The sequence below is a fragment of the Eretmochelys imbricata genome, chromosome 14 (assembly GCF_965152235.1).
Source record: "Eretmochelys imbricata isolate rEreImb1 chromosome 14, rEreImb1.hap1, whole genome shotgun sequence".
NCBI lineage: Eukaryota > Metazoa > Chordata > Testudines > Cheloniidae > Eretmochelys > Eretmochelys imbricata.
In genome coordinates this window covers 3,783,002-3,803,236 of record NC_135585.1, presented here as the reverse complement: position 1 = coordinate 3,803,236, position 20,235 = coordinate 3,783,002, and the positions used below count along the sequence as shown (strand labels likewise).

Genomic DNA, 20,235 nt, shown 5'->3' with positions numbered 1-20,235 from the left:
AGGGCCCTGCAACTTACAAGGCTAACCGCAGCACCGGGGCAAGCTCATCTGGCTGTATTTGGAGGGCCACGCACACAAAAGCTCGCTGCATTCAGAGCGTGAACAACAGAGGGTCACTCTGGCAACTTGCAAAGAGCCCAAGGGTCCAGGCCTACCTGGACTGGTGCTGAGCAGAGCCAGCCCGCAGCACTATCCTTCTCAGTGCCAAACGGCGGCACTCGGCCTCTACAAATCCCACCGGGCAATGCTGCCTGGCCTCTGGGCTCGAGAGCGGGCGCTGCAGGCTGGGACTCGCGGTCTCCGTGGGCTGCACCTCCGCGCCAGGAGAGCGTGTCAGGGTGAGGCCAGCTAGCAGCTGTTTTAAGCAGTGGGCGCGGTAGGAGCTAGCCCTCCACCCTGGCGCGAGGTGCACAGGCCAGACTCCTTCGGTGCGTTGCCCGGGGGCGCTGGCTGATGGGGGACGAGATGGGAGATACTTCCCATGAGGCCTCAGATACAGGAGTCACCCTCCAGCCCCGCTGCAGCTGGGCCCGCTCAGCTTCCACGCCGTCACCGGAGGCTGCCTGAGCAGCGGCTGCAGCTGGGCTGGGACGCCTCACACAACACGCCCCTCCGGCATGCTTGGATCCGCCAGACGTTACGTACCAGAGCGCCCGCAGGCCGCCTCGGCAGCGGGGCGTCAACCGCCAGGAAGTCACACTGACCTCAGGCTCCCGCAGGGCTCTCGTTCCTGCCCCAGCCTGGCCCCAGCCTCAAGTCCGAGGTCAGAGCTCCGCTCGCCCCAGCCACCGAAAAGGGGTGCAAAACCAGCGGCAGGACTGAAGCCCCTTCACAGCGCCGCCTTTCAGGCTTGCACGTGGCCCGCAGACGCCTGGCCTGCCTCAAGAGCCCGCTGCGTCTCCTCCTCGGGACTCTAACCTGGCCTCACCATGGCAGAAAGGCTCTTGCCAGGAACAAAGCGGAGAGCAACCTGTGCAAACGCAGATCCGCAAGCTGAAAGCAGCCACGCGCTGCCCTCGGCCACTGTTAATTTAGCCCATTTGCTTTCATTTGTTGCCAAGTCCAACTTCCCCTGGAGTTCAAAGGAGCCCCGATGCAGACGAGTGGCTGGGTTTTATTGTGAGCACTGAAAGGCCTCTCACCTGTCCTGCTAACCCTCACGGCTGCGTGTCAGGCAAGCTGATCCCATCTCCCATTCAAAGCCAGAGCTTCCGCACTTGACGTTTCCTTGCTAGCAGGCCTCCACCACTTCCCTTAGCCCTCCGCCCCAGCCGCGCAGTCCCAACTGAGAGCCAAAACTGCGTACACCCCACCAGAGGCCCAGCTTCCGTCCACCGGACCACCAGAGAACACCCTACAGAGCCGTACAAAGTCAGGAGCTTAGTCCCAGGGCTTTGGAGGGCCCAACAGCTCACCAAGAAAGGTGGCTTCTAAACACGGAAGTTGTGATCATGCCGCTTCATCGTGGGCTTGCTCAGCTCGTCTCTAGCGGTCTGAGCCAGAACTCCTGGGTTCCCCTGCAGCCTCCAACGCCAGCTCCCCCGTGCTTCAGGGAAGTTCTGGTGATGGCCACAGAACAGCCCTGGAGAGGGCAGGGGGAGCCTTTCCACCCCACTTGCCCCATGTCATTTTAGTTTGAGGACAACATGAGCCTGTTTGCAGCAATGTCTCCTGGTTCACCCAGCCCCTCCCATCCAGAGCAGAATGCGCAGCGGTTCATAGCCACATGGCCATTGCCCATCTCCGAGACAGCTGGCCTTGGCTGGAAGCAGCCTGTGTTATAACAGCAACACTGCAGGAATGGGAATCCAGCTGCAGCATACAGGGACTTCCAGGGATCGTGCACCCGATGCACCTGCCTTGCTGGGCTTCAGCCAGGGCTCCAGGGTTAACACCGCTGGTTCCAGACACTGTTCTGCTGAAGAGAGCAGCCACGGCAGGCCTGGATTTCCATCTCATCTGAAAGGCAGCACCTCTGACGGCACAGCGCCACCCCCGCTCGCTTGTCCTGGGGCAGGCTGGGTTTTCCTGGAAGTCCCCCCCGCCCCAGTCCGAGTCCTGACCCTGCTTAGCTTATGAGCTCTGAGAAGAGGAGGGCTGCAGGCTGTGCATTTACATTCCAAAATAACCCTTATTAAATGACTCGCGAGGTCACGTCAATACTAATCGGGCCGTCGTGGCTGCCTGCTTCTCAGCGGGGACGGACAGGAGCCGCGTGCTGGAGAGGTGCATTGGAGTCTCTCTATAATCACTGCATCATTTCTCAGATATTTACACAGCGCCAGCCACCACAGGCTCTAGTCTCTCCAGAGTCTGATTCAAGTCCGCCAGGCCGGCCGCTCGGACGAGTATGCAGGCCGGGAAGGAGAGCACTCCAAGCACAGGAGTGGGAGCCAGGACTCCTGGGTTCTAGGCCAGGCTCCGGGACGCACTGGGGGACAGTGAGCAGCTTGTTTCACCCCTCGGTTTGCCCATCGCTGGAGAAGGGCTCTTACTCCTCAGGGGCAGTGGGTTTGCAAAGGGCTGAGAAGAGGGGGGCTGCTAAGCATCTGTGCCCAGCAGCTGTCTCATCGTCCCCGCCCTAGGGGAGCACCACATTCGCCCTGCAAGCTGCCACGCACGCAAGCGGATGCCACTATCCTCCCCCACCCTCTATCCCCACAGGTTAATTATGGGCATTTTTCTGGGGGTGCGAGCAGCCAGCCTCCAGGTCTCACCTCCGGCTCCCTCCTCTGAGGCCTGATGGCCCCTCTGTCACGCCAGACCCGGCTCGTGATCAGATGGTGGCCACCCACGTGCAGTGCCAGGGATGGTCCCCAGCCCGGGCTGGTGCTGAGGGGGATGGTGTCGGTCAGGATTGGGGTGCGCTGGCAGAGGGGAGGGGGCCTAAATTTATAGCTCCCCTGACTCAAGCTGCCACCATCAGCCCCTTCCACCCACAGGGATCATGCCACACGTATGCATGCACCCCACACACACAACGGGGAGTTGCTCAGTCGGGAACCGCAGCTGCTAAGGGCACCTCCCTGGGACCCAAATCGTGATAAGCAATGGTAAGCATGGTGCCCCTTTGCTTTGCAGGCATGGGCCTGCTAAGCCTTATGCCCCAGGGGGTGGGGGCTGGAGAATGTCCTCCATTTTTACAGGTGGGGAAACTGAGTCACAGAGGCGGGGCAGTGACTCACCCCAGGAAACTCTAGATCCAGCCAGCCCTGCTCAGCATCCCCCTGGCACCATGCCCAAGGGGCTTCCTTCACCAGCATGGTGCCCACTAGGCCTTCATGCCCCCGCAGCCAGTTATCCCAAAGCACTTGCCTGGTCAGTGCTCCTGCTGCCTTCAGTGGGAACTCTGCCCTGTTGGTTTATGGCCTATGCACTTAGCTTTGCCAAGACAGGCCATGCCCCTCCTGTGACCCCGGGCTGGAACGTCCAGTGGTGGAACGTCAGGTGATGATTACGCTTCTCTCGTTACAGCTTGGGGGGACGGAGACCAAAAGAAGCAGAGAGAGATGCCAGCCCGGAGCGGCTCTACAAGGTTACAGACCATGGGCCCATGTTCCCAGCCACCCGAACAACCCCCCGGCTCTGCTCGAACCGAGCTCCCTCCAGAGTCATTAACTGGCTGCATTGCAGCCCATAATATTCCCTCCCCTTTCGCTTACTGGATCATCAAAATGTCATGGCCATTGCCGGCCACTAATGGCTTTCTAAGCAGCATCAAATTTTAATCGTCCTGTCTTCTCCCTCACCCCCCTTCTTCCCCAGAAGCCACTTTCCCTCCCCCTGCCACTTCGCACAAGGCCAGCAGCTCATGCGCCCGCCCACCTTAAATCAGACACAGCGCTGCGAGGAGGGGGCCGCGATCCAGCGCAGAGCTCAGCAGTCAGCTGGGCCCCAGGGCCACTGGCGCAGAGCAGCCTCTGGCTGTCGTGGAGGCTGGATCGGTGAACGGCACAGCCGGCTGGGCCTCTCCAGGGCACGCTGGGCCTGCCAGCTCGGTACTGTGCCACTCTCCCCATGGCACTGAGGGGCCCAGATGGGCATCCTTGGCAAAGACCCACGGGGGCCGGAGGTGGGGGGGGGCAGAGAGAAGCTCCAGGGGCACAAGAGGGCTTGGCCTATGGGAAATTGTATTCAGCAGCAGCGAAAAACCAATACAATGCGGGAGGGTGAGATCTCAGTGGGGAGCGAAGCCGAGGAAGGCTGCAAGCAGCAACCCCATCCCTGCCCGGGGGGACGGAGGAGTCCAGCACTGATCGGGGGCAGCGCCAGGAGTCAGGGGTGGGGGGCCACCCAGTCTTAGGGCAAAACCAGCCACTTGCCCGAACCCAGCACAAGGGGCTGAGCTAGTGCAGTTTGCAGGGAGTGCCGCTCTAGAGCCAGGAGGCAGCCGTGCCTGACAGCGCCTCTCCATGGGTGCGGGCGGGACACCATGCCAGGAGGGAACGCAGCTCCTAGGCCAGGATGGGATGGGGCAGCATCCCCCACAAAAATCCACATCCAGCGGCTAAGCAGTCTCCATTTGACGAGCAAACTGGCTGCATCGCAAACCCGCTGCTCAGCCCGGGACCATCAGCTGCCTCTGCTCCGGCAAGCCCAGGCACAGAACATCAGGCAGCATGACAGGTCAGCACCAAGGCTTGCCAGCAAAGCCAGGTACAGGGCCAGCCAGCCCAGCTTTAACTCACGGCACGCCCGGCCCCAGCTCCAAATTCACAGCACAGTTTGAGGGCAGCCCCTTCCCTGCAGCAGGGGAATCTCTCCCCTTCCATGTGGTGCTAACCTGCCGGCCGTTGCTGATCTTACACAGAGGAACCTGCCCGCCGAGGGTCCCCTCATCCAGATGGCAGGGCCGGTAGTGGACACTCTGGGGGGGTGCCTGCCCAGTAACTGGGCTGGGCGGGAGAACGTGGGGCAGGGAGATGTTCGACAGAGACCGTTCCGCCTGCGACCATGGCCTCGCAGCGGGCACGGCTAGTTCTACTCAAATCACCCGACTAATTCAGATTACTAAGTTCCTAAACCCCATCTGCCTCTGAGTAGCAGGGGAAGGGACCTCTCTCCCCGCTCCAGTTCAACCCCTGTAAAACAAGCCCACCCGGAGGGTGAGACCTCACAGTAGCCAGGAACCCTGCGTGGAGCTGGGGGTAGGGGAGGGGGCAGACCAGCAAACACGGGTGTGCAGAGCCATGGGATGGCCCAAAGCCCATGAATGCCAGAAGGTGCCTCAGCATCTGATCTAATAAGCCCCTTTGGCCTGGGGAGGTAGTCTGGTCCGTCCCTCCCGCCCAATCCTGTCTGGAGCCCTAAATCACCCAATCCCTTGCAGGCCCGACCGCAGCACTTTAAATCCCACCAGACTATCTTTTCCCTTGGGAGGGGTACCGCTGCTCCCTCCCCCCAGGACTGGGTGGGAGACAAGTCCCAATGCAGGGTTCGTCCTTAGATCAGCGAGAGGGGGTCCAGCAGGGCTCCCTGCTGAATGGTGTCAGATGAAAAAGTTGAAATTTGCAAACAAAATCCCTCCCCTGCGCCCTCCCTCCCACCCACAAAAATCTTTTTAGTGACATTTTGAAACATCTGATATCTTGCCAGGTTCTATTGCCCTGCCTGGCAGCAGAGCCCTGGCTGTTTTCGACCAGGTCACAAGGCTTAGCGCTGGCAGTTCGTTTTGAGTCCTAGACAAAAGAAACTCTTGGGCCAGGAAAGGCTTGACAAACCAAGGATCTGACAGTCCCAAGGTGAAAGCATCCCCTAGACCGGGAGAATAGGGGGTCCATTTGTTGCAGAGCATCAGTGTGCCCGGAGCTGTACAAACCCAAGACAGAGGCCTCGCCCCAGGGACCTTGCCGTCATAGCTTCAATCCTGCAATGGAGCCTGGCACACAACAGGGCTCCGATCACGGGGTCAGGGCCTAAGTCAAACTCGGAGCAGCCACAGGAAGCAGAGCAGATGCAGCCTATGCCCTTGTCTAGCACAGCTGGGTAAAAGCAGGCAGGCAAGGGGAATGGGATGCAGAGGCCTTCCATCCAGCACCCCGCTTCTTCAGACCTGTGACTGATTAGCTGGTGCCGAGCGCTGCATTCTGCTGGGTAATTAGCGAGAGGCCCTAATCAATAAGTTATTTTTTGCCGTGGGTAATTCAGAATTACATGTCACAGCCAGGCTATAATTAAACTTTCATTCCCTCTTCCCCAGGTGTCAGGGTGTCTTTTGTTTTAATGGCGGCCGGTAATAAACTCTTCACTCCTCTTTACCGGGAGCTGGGATGGCAAAATCAGCTACCAGTGCCGGGAAGCACCTCTGGGGCAGCAACGATCCCTGTTTCAGCATTTGAGTGGTTTCCACTTTTTCATTCTTTTCCTCCTTCGCTCTCACTCTATCGATCCGTCTTTCTTCAGCCGGCTGAATCAACTGTGTACACAAACGCACACTGCTCGCGTCGGCTCAATAGGAACGTACGGGGGCCACCCCACCCCCCCAGGCTTCCCACACTTGGGCCTGGGGAGCTTTTGGGAGCACTGGGGGGGCTGAAAGTCCCTGATACAGGTGGCAATTGACGCACCCAGCTTTGCCCCCCAGCCCCAGAGCACAGGGTGGGGGCACACAAAGAGCAACTCGCTATGCTGCTCGGTTATTTTCTTCCACCGTCAAACGTTCTCAAATAGAATCTGGCGCCCAGACACAGCCCCGAAGAGCAAAGCCCTCGGGTTCCTGGGAGAACGGGCACGGGCTCCCCCACGCACCACACGTGATCCGGAGGGAGGCGCTTCCTCACAGGGCGAGGAGTTCTATCTCCACGGCTCGTGTTCTCTGCCCATCAGGGACCCGGTTGCTGTCAGCTACTCACCAAGACAACCCAGCTTGCTACGTAGGTGGATACGAAGCAGCCATCAGCTGGGAACAACAGTCAGCTGGCCTACCGAGCTACCAAGCTGGGCTGGATTGGACCACAGCTCCCCTTCACTCCATCCCCAGGGCCCACACCTGGGATGCACCCGCACAGCTCACGTGGGCAGCACCAAGACAGGGAGCCCCAGGAGACTGACTGAAGACGCTCCGCTCAGCCCCGGGGCTCACAGTCAAGGTAAGGGAGTGCAGGCAGGCGAGATTCAGCCAGGCGCTCCCCAGAAGGGCGATAGTGGGCATACAAGAGGAGCCGGCCCGGCATGCCTGAGGGACATGGCACTTTGCCACCAGAGACGAGCCGAAGCTGGAACCTCAGCTCCAAACTCCTTCCGCTGGGTTTTGGGCGGAGGAGGGGGAAAGGGCAGCTGCTCAGAGCAGAGCATCCTCTGTGGTTTTGGCCCAAGTCGGTGGGGAAGAGCAGTTTCCAGCTCAGACGCTGGCATCGCACAGGGTTTGGCCCAGCCGCGAGCTGAAGAGACAGTGCGACCTTGTGGGGTTTCTCCCACTTGGGACCCAATGCTCATGACGGCTGGCAGGGCTTTTTAGTGGCTTCATACGCAAACGCAGCCTTGACGTAGCTCCAACCTCAACCTCCCCTGGATCCTACGCTGCCTCTCTTAGCCTTGCAGCGTGCCCACGTTGGCTCCAGCAGGATACCTCCCAGCAGACCCCCCTGGAAATCTGTACCTACCTCGGAGCTGCAGTCGCAGGCTCTGGGGCCCAAAGCCACCTTGGGAGTCTGCTCCAGCAGGTTTCCCTCTCCCCTTCCTCCAGCTACACTCCCAGTGCAGTGCCCTAGGCTTCTTTGCCAGCCTCTGGGGCTAGTAAGGTGGCTTTCACCCCTGGCAGCACTCCACTGCTTTATGGCTGCTGTGAGGTTACCCTGTGCTCACAGCGCGAAGGAGATGGCAAGTAACAAGTCTCTGCATCGGGGTACCGCTATGCCTAGATCTATGCCAAGATCCCCGTGCAAGCCCCAAGTAACCCAACTCCAACCACCTGCTAGTAAAAATCCAACCAGGTCGCAAAGGGCCAGTGTCACAAGAAAGCCCTGCACAGAAAGGCCACTGCTTCAGATTCCATGAGCGCTCCCCCACGTGGCCACGCTCTCTCCTCGGTCACAGCTCGATGACCCGGCAGCGGCCCTGGTTAAGCGGAGGTATTTTGGACCATTACCAAAAGATTTTTAAAATAAGGACTGCCTAAGCCTCACTGCTAAATTCTCTCCCATCCCTCCCCCAATTGTTCTATTTCCTGAAGCTCACACATATTTATAACAACCAGTCCCATGGAATTAAATATGAAAAGTTCAATTCATTAAACAATAGGTCTGGGGGGAAAGGGGAAAGAAAAAAAACAAAACAAGCAACCGCCCATCACCACTTTTGACCCATTTAAACAAGGCAAAGCCATGCACGTAAACCAAACTTCACAGTCCCTCCCGACTGAGAGCTCCAGAGCCCTTAAAACAAACAGGAGGCAAGTTCCTAAGGCCAGGAAATAGTTCCAAAGGGAACGAACAAACGCAGCAGTGGGGAAATCTGAAAGACAGAGATTCAAAGACAAGAGAAACTCAGAGATAGAGTGAATCAATCAAAGAGACCGTCACAGCTTCCGACACAGGGACTGCCTGTGTAATATACTGCCAGTTTATATGTTATGTTCTGAACTTAATTACTGAGAAATTATAGCACCGGTGCTAAGCAGAGGCAGTGGATGGGGAGTTTGAAGCCAGGGGCAGAGAGGGCTTTGGCTCCATTTGCTGCTGAAAACGATGGCTGTAAATTTAGAGGGAGAGTATATTATATCCCTGGAAGACAGCTTGTCTCGGGGAGGGATTCAGAGGCCTCCTTACCACCCCCCTCCCCTTCTACAGGCCAGATCCACTGCAAGTGATCTCCCCTTGTCCGAAATTTCCCAACCTGTCTGATCACAAGGTCTCTGCACACCCAGCCCCCAAAACCTGGGGGACGGAAGGACGCTAAGTGTGGCTACAGAGCCGTTTAGAGTCAAGCAGTAATACAAGATCTCAGGCAAATCTGCTACACGGATCAACATGCTTTAACACACGTGGGCATCCCATGTACCTTCCACGGATGTAGAACTGCATACAACAGACACCCTCCTCCTTTCTATCCCTCCCTCCTGCCTATCTAGCTCAAGTCCCACAAGCACACAGCTACTGGCGCAAGGGCCTTCTCCTGTGCAGCTCCCATGCCTGGACCAGCTGTCCCATAGCATGCTCTGCCTATAGATTCTCCCTCTCATTTGAAGCCTGGGCTGAAATCATACGATTTCCCCCTTGCACCTGCAGAGAGAGAGAGAGAGAGAGAGAGAGACTCCCTAACTCTTACTGGGATGCAGGCAGCCCAGAAGATGCCACACAAATCCAGCATGCCTAGGCAGGAGATGAGCCCCAGAGTTAGCAAGTTAACCCCTGAATTCTTTGCAATCCAACATGGCTGTTGAGCAAGGAGATTCTGTACTTCCTCAAAGTCCTCATTAATGAAAGGACAGAAGGGCTGTGGTTCTCTCTGCCAGCGAAATCCCCCTTCCCTTCAGCCCGGCCTTCCCAGCGTCCAGGGTCTGGCATTGCTCCGCGCTCATGAACTCAAACTGTACCGTGGAGAACCAGGCAACCATTTCTACAGCCCATTCAGATGACAGAGGCAGCTGAAAATAGGCTCCACAGTACATAAGCATCCTGGAGGCGATTAGCTTGTCAGAGGGGCTCGCACTGCCCTGCAGGATTAGCTCACTGAGCGCTGCCTTGAATCCCCTTTAAACTGCAGCTCTAATTTACTTACATTACTGCAGCTCAACAGGGAGGGGAGAGCAGGGGGGACGGACAGCGTAGGACCACGCCGCGCGGGCTAGCCTTTTAAACATACAAGCGTGCAGTTTCTCAGCAGCCAGTGACAAGCTCAAGCCCCCAAACTCTGACTGGGGCCTCTCGAAGCAAGGGGTGGAAACGCATTCCAGGGCTGTCACCCCGTCTAATCCCAGTGTGCACAGATGGTTAATCTTAGCAGAAGCCTCATAGCACGGACACAGGAATTCAAGAGCGTGAAACAGGATGCAACAAAGGCAGTTGCCATCCACCTACCCAGCAAGATTATGTAGCATTTTACTGCACAACCCACCTCCCCCACTATAGGTATTTATAGCTCTGCCTTCTCCCACCTGATGCCTCCCTTCTGCCCCGTAGGGTTTCCTTTAAGACTCAGCCTGCCAAACTGTCTGCACCTGTGGGTGCTACAGTTTTAGCTCTGCTTGTGCAGATGCTTCTCTCTGAACAAGACTCTGCTATCGGGAGCTGCCGGTTCTCACCAGACCTTGGAAGAAAAGAATAAAGTCGGGTTGTCGTGGGTCCCCCCCTCCTTTCACCCCCTACCTAAGGAACCGTAATAAGCTTCCAGGGTTCAGTTGGCCACATTCTCCTGCCTCCTGAATGTAAATCTCTCCTGACTGTATTGTTATCTTGACAGGTCTTAAGATAGGGAGAGAGAGAGAGAGAGAGAAAGGTGCTTGGGAGAGATACACACAGTGTAAAGCTGTTCCTAGTCATTTAAAGCAGCTGTTTGGATAACTAACCAAATATTCAGTCCCTTTCCAAAAGAGCTTCTGAAACTTTCCAAGCAGCGAGCTCTGGGGAGGGAGAGAGGCAACACCCTTCCTCAGTGCATGGCAAGGGACTTCTTCAGTTCCACGTCAGACAATCAAATATTCAAGGATGCCTTTTTCGAGTGGTTTCAGAGTAACAGCCGTGTTAGTCTGTCTTTGCAAAAAGAAAAGGAGGACTTGTGGCACCTTAGAGACTAACCAATTTATTTGAGCATGCTCATGCTCAAATAAATTGGTTAGTCTCTAAGGTGCCACAAGTCCTCCTTTACTTTTTTCTAGTGGCTTTTTCTCCAAGCGTGTAGCCCCCTGGAATACACAACTTTCTGATTCCAGCCACCGGAGCTGGCTCTTTTAAGACATCAGATCAGGAGCCTGCGTTTCAGGTCATGGCTGGTGTAAACAGGGCTTCGCAAATCAACGCTTTTCTACAGATACAGATCTACATCCCTGCAGCTGGGAAAAAGAAAGCTAGCCCTACTCAGTTCACTGATTTCACACAGGTAACCACTGCATGCAACTGGGACTAGATGTCAGGGTAGCACGCAGCCCTGGAAAACGGCCCGTGTGCTTCCGCATGGCATGTAAGCAATCAGCTAAGGAAGCCAGCCACGCGAGACCAGCTGTGGAAAAGCGTCCATGGGGCAGGGTTTCGTGCCCCCCAAAGCCATCATCATATGGACATGCTTTGCCTTGCTCCTGCTGCTACCGCTATTAACAACATGCCCACCTGTAACCAGCTAGAAACCTTATCTTCAGGCAACAGATTGAAGGACCTAGGGAGATGGAGGTCACAGTTTACAGTACAAAGCCAGATTGTTTAAACCATTCAAGGCCAGCATACATCAGAAACCATTCCCCCCTCCCCCCCACACACGCCTAACTCTTCTCCAGCAGGCGACCTTAACTCCTAAATAACACCAAGATTTTGGGGGACAGGAGAAATAAGGAGAGAGAAATCACAGGTTTCACATGTTGCCCTATTCCGCTCTCTTGCTTCCTCTCAGCTGTCTGCAGGAGCCCAAGCACGCTCAATTCCACCCTGCACAATCAAATAAAAAAAACCCCCACACTCAATACTTTTGACCAGGCCCAAGAGAGCAAGCCCAGAGCCCAGGGCTGGGACACAACATCCTGTCTGGAAAGGGCTCCTCGGCTCAACGTTACAAATGCTGCGCCGGGTTTTCATTTTTTGAGGGTTAGTCACAACCTGGCTGGCTAGCACCGAGCCAGGCAGAAAGATCCCTCTCCCCCACGCCACCGCCACCCCCACCCTGGCCTTTATATTCAAGTTGGGTTTTCGTTGTTTGGTTGTTTTTTTTTTAAAGTCTCTCTTTTCCAAATCTTTGTGGCTCGAGTCTCAGGACGCTGCAGCCTCCCCCCCGCATGTCTCCTTTCCCATCCCTCTGAGCTCTTGATGTTTACCCCCACTCTCCATCACGCAGACACAACTTTCCATGGCCAGCTGCTCCTCCTCTCCATCAGCCAGGCGAGGTTTCCGCCTCCCTCCAGAACCAGCGCAGAACATTGTTTAAAACAAGCACCGGGACCAGAGCTGCCTGGACAAGAAACTCAAACGCCTGGGGAAAGGGGCACGGGGAGGGGACACCCCCAGACAGTCAATCAACACAGAAAAGGGACACCTCCAGAGAGCGGCTGAGCACAGGGCGGGCTGCGCGTCTCTCGAGCTTTCGGTAGCATCAAAGTCAATCCCACAATTAAAAATAACGAACCGTGCAAATCCGGGCTCCGGTTTCCTGCGCGCTCCCAGGCTGCTCCATGCCCAGTGGGGGCTGGTCTGGAAAGGGCCCCCCTCCCCTCCCCTCCTCTCCCCTCCCCTTCGGGTCGTGCCCCCTCCGCTTTACCTTGAGCCCCGGCGCCGGGGGTCCCCTGGAGAGCGAGGAGGATGCAGAGCAGGGGCTGCCAGCGGCCGCCCCCTGCCATGGTCCGCGGGGGTTTGGAAGGGAACTTTCCCCGACTTTTATAATCCTTTCCCCAGTCCGCGCCGCCGGCTCGGGCTGCTCCTCCTGCCCGTGCAAAGTCTCGCTGGCTGCGGCAGGCAGACAGACGCGCCCCGTGGCGCCCCGAAAAACAGCCGCCGACCCCCGGGGGAAGATCTCAGGGGAAATCGCCCATCCGCGCTGCCCTCGGCCCGCAGCCGGCGCCGCCCCAGCAGCCGGGCGAGAAAGGCTCCGCTCCCAGTTCTGGACACGTAGCCCTGCCTTGACTTGTCCGCACCAGGTCCCGCCTTGGACCGGGGCTCAGCACCGCGGGGATCTCCCCCGCCCCGGTTGCTCCAACGGGGGAAGCACAAGCGCCCCCCCCAGCTTCGCAGGGCGCCCCAAGATGGCAAAGCCCCGGAGCGTGGGGAGCCCCCCACCACTGACGCGCGGGGGTCGCGGCCGTTTTATCCACTCCTGGCGAAATCCGCGCTCCGCATCCAGCCAGAAAAGTTTTGGGGGGACGGAAAGGGGGGGGCTGGGATCCGATGGGAGAAGGGGGGCGCTCCCCCTTGCCCCCCTCCTTAGCCCGCCAGCGGAGCGATCCCCATGGCCGGTGGCTTCGGGCTTTTCCTCCTGCCACCCGCGCTCCCGGAGAGGTGCCCGAGGGAAGGGAGGCGAGGTGGGGAGGCGGGCGCGCTCAGCCCCTGCCTGCCGCCGCCTGGGGTGCGCTGCTGCCCGGCTCTCGCCTCTCCGGCTCGCTCGCCCGGCCTCTCGGCTCTCCGGCGGGCTGCCGCCGCTCCTTTCGCTGGCCGCGGACTGAGCCCGAGATCTGGGAGCAGCAGAGCCGCGAGCAGGGGGGGCAGCCTCAGCCGGGGGAGGCGGGGAGACCGAGAGGCGCACAGCGCTACCCGGTGGCCAGCCGGGGAGAGGGCGCGGGGCGGGCGCTGGGGAAGAGTCTAAGGCCCCCAGCGCGGGGAGCTCAGAGGGCCCCTAGGGCGGCGGGGGGTGTCTGCCTCCTCCAGGCCGGGCCTCCCATTCCGCCCCAGCCCGGCTGCAGCGCCGAGGGCCCTGCGCGCCCGGCCCTGGTGCAAAGCGCAGGGATGAAACTTGTCCCGCACATGGGGCAGGGCTAAGAGCCCCGACATGAGCGCGCCTGGAAAGGGGGAGTTTTATCATTCGCTGGTGCGGCTGGGCCACTAAATACCCCAGGCGAGCCAACCTGCAGCACTCCTAGAAACAGCCACAGGCTGCAGGGATTATGTTTTGAGCCTGCGCTAGTCAGGGATCGCTTCTGTCCTTTCTTTCCCGATCTTCTTCAGGGTGTCTGGAGAGTTGCTGGGCTTTTTTATAAAAACCCCTGCACTTAAAAAACCCCCAATATTAAAATTCACAGTCAGACCGTGGAACTCACTGCTACTAGATTGTTAAGGAAGCCAACTTAAAAGGATTGAAAAGAATTAGACACATGTGAGTTAATAGCTTCAAAATACTCCAGTGACTCAGGTCCCAGCCTTGCACTGGGCTCTGTGGTCCACCCATAGCAGGACTGTGGGCCTTTGTCTGTAAACCCAGCGACTAGCTTATTTCATGTTTGTACAGCTCTGTGCACAGTGGATGTGACTGTGACTTCTGGGCACTACTGTATTATAAGTAAGTAGAAGTCCATTGCCAACAATGATGCCAACATGGTCACAATTCTCATCTACGACTATGGGTATGGCTCTGAAGTCCGAACCCTGATGCACAGAGTCAGCCGCACGGAGGGCATGGGAAGTCCCTGTCTGTGATGTTTGATGATGCAGCTCTGTGGCACCTTTCACGCCCAGCTTGGAGACGATTTTGTGGATCGCGCTAGAACCTCTGATCTTATCAGTGGCCGCCAGTGAGTCCTGTTCTGAGCCGTTTGCTTGAATTCTTTGAGATTGACACCAGCCCGCTGGAGACTTCTCTTTGAAGTGCTTTTACGCATGGCCCTTCTTTCTTTTGCCTGCCTCAGGTCCCCATACCAGATCTGTTTTGGGAGGCGGTGGTCCTCCATTCTGATGACATGCCTGGTCCACCTGAGTTGTGCTCTCAATAGCATTTCCTCGATGCTGGCTGGTGTTTGCTCTTTCAAGGACCTTAATATAAGGCACTCTGTCCTGCCAGCAAATGTGCATTATTGAGCAGAGGGAGCTCCTGTGAAATTGCTCAAGCTGTTTAATGTGATGACTGTAAAGAGTCCGTGTCTCAGAACCGTACAGGAGAGATGTCAGGACCACTGCCTAGTAGATCTTCAATTTGGTGGAGAGATTAATGTTGTGTTGGTTAAGGACTTCTGCTGGGAGTCGGCCAAAAGTAAAGCATGGGATACTGGACTAGACTCTCTCCTATGCAGACACCGGATTCTGTAACCAGGAGATAGCCTCTGGACCAAGGGCAGCGAGGCATCGCTGAACGCCCTGCAGATGTTGGACTGGGCACTCTTCCACCGTGAGGTGCTGCTGCGCGACGCTGCCCTGCCATCGCAGTGTGGGGAGGAAAGCAGGCCAAGCCGGTGCACAGCTGTGAAACTGGTCAAGCCAGAGAGTAGCCGGTTGAGCCTGACCCAGGAACTATGTTCAAATGGACTAGAAGGCAGGTGCAACAATGGACTCCAGAACTGATTTGCTGTGTTCGACTCTCTCTCACCCATGCTTCCACTCTGGCAGCGCCGATCACCCACGCATGGTAAAGGGCTGGTAGCACTCTTGTCCAGGAATGTGTGAGCGGCCGTAGCAAAGGCTGTCAGGAAATGAACCGTGGCATCCCACCCCGGAACACAGGAATGGAATTCCTCCCCTGAATGCGAGCAGGCACCGTGAGATGTTCCCTGTCTGAGAATGGGGCATAGATAATAAGTTAGTTTCAGCCGTCGCAGTTCTCCAAGCAGACGTAACAGCAATGGCATCTCGTTGAAGGTCCGGTGGAGGGATGGGTGCCAGGACATACAGACGGGAGGTCAGGGTATAGTTCAAAAAGCCACTAACAATACAAGCGAGTCTCCTGCCTTCGCATAGAGCCCCCCGCCAGGAGCGACAAGCAAAGCTACAGTAGACAAAAATGAGAGCTCGGGTGCTTGAGGGACCTCTGCGTTGGTCTGGTCTGGCAATGGTTCCGGGATTGAGGAAGGAGGACAGCCTCGTGGTTGGGGATACTGCTACGGGAGACCCGTGATCCGTTCCCTGCTCCGCTTCCTGCATGACCTCAGGTGAGCCACCGAGTCTCTCCAGCCCGGCCCTACCACACAGGGGTATTAGGAGAAGAAATACATTACAGGTTGGGAAGGCTCAGCTGCTGGTGACGAAGGCCGTAGAAGATAGAACTTACCTGGGTTTCTCTCTGGGTGACCAAAGCGACGAATACAGAGGAGGGTGACAGGAAAAGGGAGTAGCTTGGGGAGAAACTCAATACTTGGGAGGAATTTAGAAGGTTGGATTGGGTTGGGAATGTAGTTGTAGGGCATTCTTTTAAGTAAAGCGTACTGCTGCTCTACACCTGAAACAAGTGTGTGTATTTCTTATACACACCGATATATTTGTGTGTGTGAAGCCTCCTGGTATCAAGGAATGCACCAGCTTCTGTGGCCTGGAAACGGGCTCAAGCCTCGCCCCCTGCCCCACAGCTCACCAGCTGTACTGCTGCAGCCCAGGCCTCTACCACCTGAGCTAGAGGAGTAACTCCATTAGCAGTAGTAGACTGTTATCCTCTAGCACACCAGCCACTAGAGGGGGACATAACACTCTGCTAAGCTCATTACACAAGCTTTCTTCGATCACTCTGCCTAAGCCTTTCCAGGATCAAGGCCTTGTTCTGTGAAGAATAGGAACTCCTGTCTCCAGGGCTCTAATCCTCTCTCAATGCAAGTATTGGGCTCACCCAGGAACTCTGGAACCGCACCGGCTCAGAATCTTCACCTTCCAGGCCAGGTGTTGGGGCCATTATATGGTTAATTAACCTTTGAACTGGAATGTTTCGGAGACACAAACCAGCTCCGATCGATGCTGCGTGGCTGCGTCACCTGCCCTGGCAGGGGAAAATGCAGGCGTCTGAATGTGCCGGTCAAGAGGCGCAGGGAGTTTTTGAGTGTCCTGTGACTTTCTGTAGAAATCTTCCCCTGGGTGAATCCCACAGGAGGCCTCTGCCCCCAGCAGCACTACAGGAGTGGGATCCGTGTACAGGTCCCCGGTGCCAGAGGAGTATCTGGATCCTGCGCACGGCTCTCCGGGGCTAACAGCTTGGCTGGAAACGTAAGATCTTAAACCAGGGGGGAAGGAAAGCAGCCGTCTCCCTAATGACCAGTTAGCTCTTGTGTAACCCATGTGGCATGTGGCAAAGGGGCTGACTGTACGCTATTTGCAGGTTTCAAAGCTGTTATTTTGCTCCTTGCTTGAAGAGGGTGCATCAAAGACAAACCCAAAATACTTCGCTGGGTTTGAATTAAAACTTCTCCCAGAAACCGAGGCAAGTTACAGAAAAGATGAAGGGTTTATTTGAAATGGAAAAATCTTCCTCAACATGCCAGACACTCTGGGATCTGCCGGCCTGTGATGCTGGAGGGCAACACAGCAACAGAAATGGATTTCCTTTCCCCACACCCGAACTCCCAATCTTTCTGCTTTGAATACATTCCATTATCCCCCTGCTATTTAGAACAGTGGTTCTCAACCAGGGGTATGCTGGGGGTTCACAGAGGTCTTCCAGGGGATACATCAACTCATCTAGATATTTGCCTAGTTTTACAACATAAAAAGCACTAGTAAAGTCAGAAGAAGCTGAAATTTTATACAGACCATGACTTGTTTATACTGCTCTATATACTATACACTGAAATGTAAGTACAATAGTTATATTCCAATGGATTTATTTTATAATTAGATGGTAAAAAGGAGAAAGTCCGTGATTTTTCAGTAACCGTGGCTGTGACACTTTTGTAATTTTGTGTCTGATTTTGTAAGCAAGTAGTTTTGAAGTAAGGTGAAACTTGGGGATATGCAAGACAAATCAGCCTCCTGAAAGAGGGACAGCCGTCTGGAAAGGTTGAGAGCCACTGATTTAGAAGACCAGCATTCCCCAGACAGCCTGGCTCACTGACATTCATAGGGATTGTGGTATCGTGTCAGGAGGAAGAGAGACCAGCATAGGACACCGAGAAACATGCTTTATATCATCTGTGTGATCTTGGATGTATAAACAGAGGAATCTCGAGTAGCTGCTGGGAGGTTCTATTACCCCTGTATTTGGCACTGGTGCGACCGTTGCTGGAATCCTGTGTCCAGTTCTGCTGACTGCAATTTACGAGGGATGTTGATAAATTGGAGAGGACTCAGAGAGCAGCCATGAGAAAACCTGCCTTACAGTGATAGACTCAAGGAGCTCAATCTATTTAGCTTAACAACGAGGAAGTTAAGGAGTGGCTCGAAGTACCTATATGGGGACTAGAAATGTGAGAACAGAGCTCTCGTCAAGCTGGCAGACAAAGGTCTAATGGGCTCCCCCGGCTGGAAGTTGAAGCTAGACAAATTCAGACTAGAACAAAGGCATATATTTAGAAGCGAGGGTAATTGACCATTGGAACAATTTACCCTGGGTCGTAGGTGGATTCTCCATCACTGGATATTTTAATGCCAGATTCTAGATCTGCTCTGGTTCAAGCCAAAAGGAATTCAGAGAAATCCTATGGCCGGTGTTAGAGGGGAGGTCAGACTAGATGATCACAGTGGTTCCTTCTGGCCTAAAAAAGTACTAATCCCTTGTTTCAGATTCCCCAGCTCACAAGGCCTGTCGTAGACCAAATGGTGCCCCCCTCCCATTAGTCAAACTTTTGAATTTCTTACAGCACCCCCAGCCTGGTGCCCCCCCAGGCGGTCGCTTGAGTCACCTGCCCCTTAATCCAGCCCTGGCTGCTCATTGGGGCCAACCTCTCCTTCCAGTTAAGGAGGGCTAGACACGGCAATGCTCAGACTCACGTGTCCTGCTGCTGTCTAGGCAGACAGGGGTTGTTCCCCATGCCATATTTTTTAATGGGATCATTCCAATTTCTGTGCCATTCCGCCTCCCGAAAGCCTAGCTTTGCAGAGCATTCCATGGGACCTCCCCTCCAATATATATATTTGCAAGGCCTGCAAAACTTGCATCCCAGCCTTGCAATGCGATGGTGGGATGCGAGGGGACAACGCGGTCACCCGGTGCGCCTTAGCAGCGCACTAGGAGGTCAGATGCAACCCAAGGTGCTTCCTGGTTTTCTCGGTCCCCAAGGCTCTGCCTTACCGGTGCTCGCAGCCCTGTGCTGGGGCGGAGAGCTGAATCGGGGTCCCAGGCACGGCACTGATAACTCCAAGCGGCTTAAATTGAGAGAAATTATCCTGCTAGAGCCCATCACTCCATCAGCCTGGCTTTCCCAGGCATGAGCACCCCCCACTTGCTCTCATTATGATCACCATGAAATTAAACAGCGGGGGCACGTCTGGGGGAGGGAAAAGGGACATAATTATACTTTGTCCTACACAAAGAAAGCAGCAGCTCATGACCCAGGTTTGGAAAAGTGCCTTTTGAAGGATGCCCTAGAACGATACATTAAGGCCCTTTGCAGAGAACACTTTAACCTTGGAGCCCCAGGAGGCGAAAATCAAGCTCTGCTAAGATAAAACCAAATACACGCTTCGGCTTTATTTATTTATTTAGTCTTTCATTCAGCCTTTAGTTTCAAATAGAACAGGCGTTGGAACAGCTTGTTCAGAGACTAGCATGCACTAGCGTGCAGTTCATCGAGGCTCCAGACAGGGAAAGGTTTGGAAGCTATTGCCTGGCGCTAAGGTAGGGTAGGGTGCGTGGGGGGAGTCAATAGATGCAAAATCCAAAATCCGTTCTCTCCGGCTCTCTCGCTCCCATGCTGTGCTCTTGTGAAGCAATATTGAGCGTTACCGAGGGAGGGTTATTCTCCAGATGATGGCTGTTCCAGCTCTCCTACAGAAAGGCTGTGGTTAGCGGGTTTTTCATTGCACTGCTGCAGGGTGGAGCCCTCCAGCCACAATCAGGGGAAAGGCACCCAGGGAAAAGGACTCAGCTCATTTCCCAGCTCTGGCAGAGACTTCCAGTGTGATCTTGGGCAAATCACCCCAACTCTCAGGGCCTCAGCTCCACCCAGCTGTAAAAGGGGGAGAAGAAATCCAGTACCGCCGATCCCAAGGGTTCAGAAATCAGACAACGCCCCCCAAATCACGAGATGTTGAAAATACAAACAGTGTGGTTTTCTTTCCTTTGCTGTCTGGTTTGACCACGAATGTGGGATCCGGTTCTGAGATCGTCCTCACAATCGCGAGGGCGAGAAACTTACTTTTAAAAGACCACCACGCAAGATTCTGCCCCCCCCACCCCCCAAAGTCACAAGACTCTGGAGCTGGAGCTCAAAGAAATACAACAAATATCACAAGACAAGATAAAATGACAGAAACTGGCAACTTGTCTCTTTCATCTAGGAGCTCTCTGGGGGAGGGGCCATCTCCCCCTGTGTCCATGCAGCACCCGGCGCAATGGGGCCCTGATCTCACTTGCGGTCTCTAGATGCTACTACAGTACAAATAATCAGACGAACCAAAACCCCATGCTGATGGACACAGTACATCGCACGGGGATCAGTTTCCCCAGCAGGGAAGGGTGAAAGATGGAGTGGACGCTTCTGGGATTAGAACCTGTGGTGTCCCTCACACCACAGGAGGGACTAGATCCTGCTGTGGTGAATGC

The 20,235-nt window shown here is 55.6% G+C and overlaps 1 protein-coding gene across 1 annotated transcript in view; it reads right to left on the bottom strand.

The window, feature by feature from the left end:
• Positions 1-12,475, bottom strand: part of SDK2 (sidekick cell adhesion molecule 2) — a 169,377-nt gene extending 156,902 nt beyond the window's left edge. Inside the window, exon 1 of the mRNA XM_077833358.1 lies at positions 12,397-12,475. Coding sequence (XP_077689484.1) covers positions 12,397-12,475 — 79 coding nt within the window. The remainder of the gene's footprint in view (positions 1-12,396) is intronic.
• Positions 12,476-20,235: the final 7,760 nt, after the last annotated feature.